The following is a 7,208-nucleotide window of genomic DNA, read 5'->3' as shown; positions in this document are numbered from 1 at the left end:
ACTATCTCATTGCTATTTGTTTCTCAATAAAATTAATAAAAAAGTAAAACAAATAAATAAATAAACTCTACGATATTTTGTGAGAGAAAAGAATTATCCTAAACTCTAGAATGATTTTGTTATTGCTGTCTCCTATTTGCTTCATCAGTAGAGTGACCTTTGGACTCATCCAGTGGTTTTCATTTTTCAGTAGAAAAAGCCTTTTGGAGCCAGCATTTTATGCAAAAATCTCCTTGTAAATACAAACAAGTGGTAAAAACATGTGTAGAAGCGTAGAATCCGTAGTGAGCTGAGGGCAGCAGTTTATGTGGGGTAAGAAGAAGACCCCAGGATGTACCGCCGGTCCCTCACCTGCCCACGTGCTCTATGGAAGCCAACCTTGGCTGCCAGATAATTCCTCGGATCCACAGAGCACACTTAGGAAATCTTGTGGTTACCCAATCTTCAAGCTCCTTCACAATTCTGAGATGTAGTTCTCAATTTGTTAAAGCACTGAAAATCATATCATCTGCTTAGGAAAGAAGTAATACAGGAAATATAAATTGTCTCCATTCTAAAGGGCCCCCCCTGGTTGAAAGGGTGCCACAATTTAACCATCATGCCACAGTCATCCACTTACATGTTCTATAACACAGCGCTACATTGGAAGGAAATAGTTCCAAGTTAGGAAATGAAGACGTTCAGTAAGCCCCAAATAACTTCACAAAATGCTCAGGAAAGCTCTTAGTTGAGTTTAAATTCCTTAGTTGTCTCTATGCTTAACTGGGGAAAATATGGAAAAAATAATAATTTTTTGGTTATTTTTAAAGCAGAATGTTCTTAAATGAAAATCGTCACTTCCCAGCCTGGGTCGATACTTTAAACTCGGTCCGTATGCACAATAAACAGCCATTAGATCTTTGTGATCGTAGATTATGGAAGAATAAAAAATGAGTTGGAGGACAGCATGTCGTACACAGCGGCTGATTGCCCGGGGAAAGAGCCCCTGAAGAGAAGCTGCCCTTCTCGAGAGGCTATTTTCCTTGCCAGTTACTAAAATGGATTTGATGAGTGGAGGTGGGAATAATGGCTTTCCCTGCGACTAATTTCAGATGTCCTTTATGAACAAGGATTTCTAACTCTGTAAAACACAGGAAAGAAATAAAAGCAAGGTTTTACTAATCCCAAAAGGATCTCAGGCGAAAAGGTCCCAGCAGTTACTGTATATAGAAACTGTGCCACAGCTCCCCCTTTGTGCAAGTCCTTAGCTAGGATCATTACTTTCCGACAGTGTCTTACAGAGACCTATTTTCTAGCACTTCAGGGAAGTTAATGACCAAGTCTGGGGACACCTTCAGACCTGGAAGTGAAGTCGCCCGTGTTTGCTCCCGGTAGCCGTTAACTCTTGTGTCCTTCGCAGGTCCCTGGGGCCGGTGCATGGGAGACGGGTGCGGCCCGGGCGGCGTGCAGACCAGGGCCGTGTGGTGCGCGCACGCCGAGGGCTGGACCACGCTGCACACCAACTGCAAGCAGGTCGGGAGGCCCAGTAACCAGCAGAACTGCTTCAAAGTGTGCGACTGGCACAAAGAGTTGTACGACTGGAGACTGGGGCCCTGGAATCAGTGCCAGCCGGTGATCTCGAAAAGCCTGGAGAGAGCCCTGGAGTGCACCCGGGGCGAAGAGGGCATTCAGGTGAGGGAGATCGCGTGCGTGCAGAAAGACAAGGACCTTCCCGCGGAGGACACCATCTGCGAGTACTTCGAGCCCAAGCCACTCCTCGAGCAAGCTTGCCTCATTCCTTGCCGGCAGGACTGCATCGTGTCGCAGTTCTCCGTGTGGTCCGAGTGCTCCAAGACCTGCGGCAGCGGGCTCCAGCACCGCACGCGGCACGTGGTGGCGCCGCCCCGCTTCGGGGGCTCGGGCTGCCCCAACCTGACCGAGTTCCAGGTGTGCCAGGCCGGGCCGTGCGAGGCCGAGGAGAGCCTGTACAGCTTGCAGGTGACGCCGTGGAGCACGTGCGTCCTGCCGCACCTGCGACCCGCCAGGCAGGCCAGGAGGCGGGGCAGGAATAGGGACCGCGGCAAGGGCGTCAAGGACCCAGAGGCCCGGGAGCTCCTCAAGAAAAAGCGAAACAGAAACAGGCAGAACAGGCAGGAGAACAGACACTGGGACATCCAGATCGGATACCAGACCAGGGAGGTGGTGTGCATTAATAAAACAGGAAAAGTTGCTGACTTGAGGTAAGGTTTGTTTCTATTAGCAAGTGTCTGTCTGTCTGTCTGTCTGTCTGTCTGTCTGTCTGTCTGTCTGTCTGTCTATCTAGACCATGCATACTAAAAGCACTACTATACTTCTGCACTAAACTGAGTGAATGCAAGTTTCAACTTGAGCTACAGCTCCACTACGGCCCTGTGTTACACGTTTTAAAGCAAGCTGTGCCCAAGTTCCAGAGGTGCCTAGACTTCCCTCAAAATTGTGATCCTCCTACCTCAGCCTCCCAGATAGCTGGGATTACAGGACTACACCACCACACCTGGCTTAGGCAGGTCTTTGAAGGATAGTCTGTTGTAGTAATTATTTTATGAATAGGAATTAATATTAAATTAAGTTAAATATTGAAACCTAGTAAAAGTTTCCCCAAATGGAAGGTTTTTGAGTTTTGTGGGCTTCTTGATGTTTTATTCTGCCCACTTTTCCTGAGTTAATGTAACTTTTTAAGTCTAATGCATGAATAATTCTCCATGAGAAGACGCTACTCCCTTAGATCAATGCTGTTCTTTTTCCCCATAACGACAGAAAAATGAAAGCATTACCAGAGGGCAGAGGTATTAGAATTCTGAATTTGGACACTTATTTTAGTGAATAAATAAAATAAACATACTTGGAATCTCTCCAATTTTGTAGCACTTTCAGAATTACCCTGTAAACAAAATCTGCTATAAACAACAATCTAGGGAGCTATACCTAAGATAATTTTCTTGTACATTTTATATAGTAAAATAACTCTCTCTTGAGAAGACAGGGACCCAGAGAAACTAAGATAAACACAGGGCATTTCAGCACAAGGGGCCTAGCTTAGAAAGCATAATTCATTGGCTGTATTTCCTAGAGGGAAATTACTTAAATTATCTTTGGGTACATAATGACTGTATTATGAAAGACTACCTCATGTATGATTTATTTGTTATGAAAATAATATTCATTGAGGATTAGTCAAAGGATGTGATGTTCTCTGGACATTCTAAATTTTGTTTTTGGATTAGCCAACCATCTGGAGGTGGCTTATCTGGATTATTTGCATAATTGTCTTTTCTGAAATATTTATGAAGTTATGATCTAGACAGAACTGAGGAAATTATAGGATCATTACTCATAATTTTGTATCATACTTATTGTAGAAATGACATTGAAAGTGTCGTCTACTTTATCATGCAGTCTGTTCCCCTGATTAAAAGCATAAGACAAATTTCACTGCCACTTCAACCCATATGCTTCTGGTGAACAGCTGGATGGTTTTCCTTATTGCCTCTGGAAGTCTTTGCACACCACACTTTGCTGTTCTGTTTACGCTGTTGAACACCTAGTTAGGTGTGTTGCTTGTTACTCTATCCCTCTAGCTTTATTTATTTTTTTCTCACGCTCACTATTCTTGTCTAGGGATTTTGCTACATAGAGATTTTGCAGTATGGCCAAAAGCCTGTTTGGGGTAGGATACAGTTTAAATAAATCAGTAAATGAAAACAAATGATTTATCTAAGACAATAACTTTTTCTCCTAATAGCATTATTCTGTTTGCTACTTTTAGAATATCGGATTGGCTACCCTCTGCGCCCTTTTATGTACTTACACAATTGTCCTTTATTTCAGATCGATAGCAGTTTGCTCTTTCTCCATTCCAGTAGTGTTGTCATTCCAGCTTCCCTGGTCTCGTCTTCTTCGAGAGGGATTTTGGTCTTCTTCCTCTACAGCTCTTTTAATGTGGGTGTGTGCGTGTGTGCACCTCTGATGCTGGGTCGTATGTATCCTCCATCAAATCTTTATTCTTTTCTATTTATTTTTATTTTGGTTATTTCCTGACCTTCTTTCTTCAAGTATTTCAGTTTAATCAGTTTCTCGGCTCCCACTAAGGATTTGAATGAGGCCGCAAGACAGAATTCCTCATCTCCTGCCCTGGCTCACAGTGTGGTGGGCGTTTAATCCTGGGTCCTCCATTAGAGCATGATTAGGGTGGTGTTGGCCTCCACACAGAATCCAGTACTCTTATCCAGTCGTTTGAATTAGAAAGCATACCTAAAAACATGGTGATTGTCAGGTGTTCATAGCAGATTAGAAATGCATGTTTCTCTGTTCCAGTGAAATGATTTCTATAAATACTTTCTGATTTACACTTCATGTTAAATAATAAAATTTAGTTGTTAGTATTTCTGTTTAATATTAATCATCATGTATGGTTGAGAAGGTTAAAGTCCTAGTGAAGAAGCAAAAGCTTCACTTATTTTGAATATATCTTGTTCATACATTACATTTTAATATCAGTGAAACTAATAGATAAAATCAATAGAATTATCAAAGCACAGGGCCACAAATCAAGGATTTACAGATCAAGATTACAATATTTTGTCTTGCTCAGTGGCCCAGCACCTGCCTGACAAATGTAAGGTTGTGAATTTGATTCCTGGTACAGAAAAAGAAAAGAACTAAAATGATTTAAGGAAAGATTTAAAAATTACTTAATAAAGGCAAAAGTGTCTTTTTACAGAAACTAAATGAATTTAGCCAGATAAACCTGAGAGTCTTAAAGAAACTGCTCATAAGCAAATAAATGATATTAAGAATTGTTGCTAACATGTTCAAATTAAAGGCTGTAGATCTGTCCTGATTTCTGCTTTCAAATAGACAGAAATCAATAAAAACTGAAGCATAAATGAGAGTCAATTGTTTTGTGAAAACAGGAAAGAGCCACAGCCCAGAATCACAGTTGATGCAGGAGATTTTGTAATGTGGAATTAGACCCACTCTGTCCTTATTGCCCACTGAGGACTATGAGCCTGACCAGCTGAAAGATTAGTTTTGAGACTCTGTGGAAGGGAATTCAGACTCTCACTTGAGGAGAAGCATTCCATGAACCTGTCACTTCTAGTTAGGCTTGTCAGTCGAATCATACCCTGACCACGATTGATGTGATAGTCCAGCACACATTTCTCTAGGAAAACAAAGCTAATGAAGAAGTATGCTTTTCTAAACTCAAAACAGGAGATAATGAAATTAAATGAGGTTCAAAGAGACATAGCAGAGCTCAGAAAAATAAAATAGAGAAATATAAAATAAAAACAGAAAAAAGTCACATCGAAAGCAACAAAAAGTGGAAGCACATTTAATGGTAACAAAAGTCAGTGGAACAGAACACTTTGAGAATAAAAAGTTGACCAATGCTTTAAAGAAGTAATGGATATGGAAAAAACAAGAAATAAAACAGAAAAAATGCAGAGAAAGCTTTTCTCAAATTAAAGAACACTTTGCTCACGCATGAAACTTGCACAGCTCCAAGATTCTGCTAGAAGGAGCTGAAACAGTCAGTGGTGGAAAAACTGATAGAAGCTGATTTTTTAATTTAGAGAAGTAGAAAAAGAAGCATCGGAGTGGAAACTTACACGATCCTCAATTGTGAGGCGCAGGAGCATTTCGTTTAAACTATAAAGATAAGATAGCAAAGTATGATTTCTCCAATTTCATTAAGATATTGTTAGCTAACATAGTTAAGAAGAAAAAAATGAAAATTTGAAAATGGTAAAATTGATTTTTTCATATATTTTAGTTGTATATTAGAAAACTCAAGAGAATAAACTGACAGCAAAACAGTTCAATAAGATATGCAAGTATGAAAATAACATCCAAAATCCAGTACATTCACTAGACATGCACAACAATCAAAAGTTATAATGAAAACAAAAGGTTAAAATATCTTATTTACAATAGTATGTAAATAATCCTAATTATGTAAGTTTTGCATTAGATGTCAAACTTATAAAAGTACCAAACTTCATGCATTCTAGAATATTTAGTAGATATAGAAGTTGCCTTCCCATGGTGACTATAAAATTTAGTGGGGAAAATATAGAAGACAGACTAGAAAGATAAAAACAGAGACACCTAACTTTCTAAGATAATTAAATCCATTACATTATGGTAATAGCAACAATAATAGCAACAGTTTTATTTTGGTGAATGAGTAGATCTAACTCTAAGAAAGGTGGTCTTCAGTGAAGGGCCATTTCTAGCTGGCACCAGTGTGAAGAGGGGCAGTATAGCCTAATGAATTTGTTTGGAAGTAATTGGTTTCTCATACCAAGGAAGAAAGAAGGAGTAGAAGATAAAGGTCTGATTCCCTTTGTCACTGTTGCACCAAAAATTTGGGTTTGTTTAAGAATTAAAAATACATTTTGAAAAAGTACTAGAAGACAACAGAGTTTTTGAAGTCCTAAAATTAGACAGATTACTCTAAACTAAGCTCCAGGCTGCAGAGATCAAATAAGAAGGCAATGATGCATTTCATTATATTGTATTAAAAATGAAGATTTTGTTTAGGAGGAAAAATATGTTTTATCTATGTCATATATAAGTATATCCAGATAGAAAATTTAAATAAAAGAGAGACAGAAATAGATACCATCAAGAAAGTCACTTTTCTCAAAAGTCAACGAATGCTTATAGAGCCTTAAGAGAAAAGGTTGGAATTATTTAATATATAAAGTAGTGAACAATGGGTGCATATCATAGAACGTTTTCCTAATCTTAAATCATAGAAATAAGAGTAGATTCCAGTTTTGCCTGTTAAATTGGCATATAATGTTTGATAATTGCACAAAAATCACTATGATGCTACACAATTTCAGGGGTTCTCGATGCATGAGACTCAGCATATGGCTTCACTCAAGGCTACGGATTTTTACAATTAAAGGATAAAAGGCAAAATCCGCAAAGGGTACATGCAAGGCCCCTGTTTATACAAGCAGATTAGCCAAAGAAAGCCACCTAGCAAGACAACTGATAGCCATGTAGGAAATCTTCCAAGTTAAGTTCACAAATACCAGCCAACTGCCCAAGTGGCAGCCATCTAACACAGCTTTCTTGCTTGCTTGATGGCTTGATTTCTGCCTGCCTGCCTGCCTGCCTGCCTGCCTGCCTGCCTGCCTGCCTGCCTGCCTGCCTGCCTGCCTGCCTGCCTCCCT

At 39.8% G+C, this 7,208-nt stretch overlaps 1 protein-coding gene across 1 annotated transcript in view; it reads left to right on the top strand.

The window, feature by feature from the left end:
* Nucleotides 1–7,208, top strand: part of Thsd7a (thrombospondin type 1 domain containing 7A) — a gene marked incomplete at its 5' end in the record, with an annotated part of 460,951 nt that overhangs the window by 199,065 nt on the left and 254,678 nt on the right. The window contains one exon of the mRNA XM_023701405.1: nt 1,400–2,219. Within this exon, the coding sequence (XP_023557173.1) occupies nt 1,400–2,219 (820 nt within the window). The remainder of the gene's footprint in view (nt 1–1,399; nt 2,220–7,208) is intronic.

The sequence above is a fragment of the Octodon degus genome, unplaced genomic scaffold (genome assembly GCF_000260255.1).
Source record: "Octodon degus isolate 3935 unplaced genomic scaffold, OctDeg1.0 scaffold00135, whole genome shotgun sequence".
Taxonomy (NCBI): Eukaryota; Metazoa; Chordata; class Mammalia; order Rodentia; family Octodontidae; genus Octodon; species Octodon degus.
This window is presented reverse-complemented; position numbering and strand designations above follow the sequence as displayed.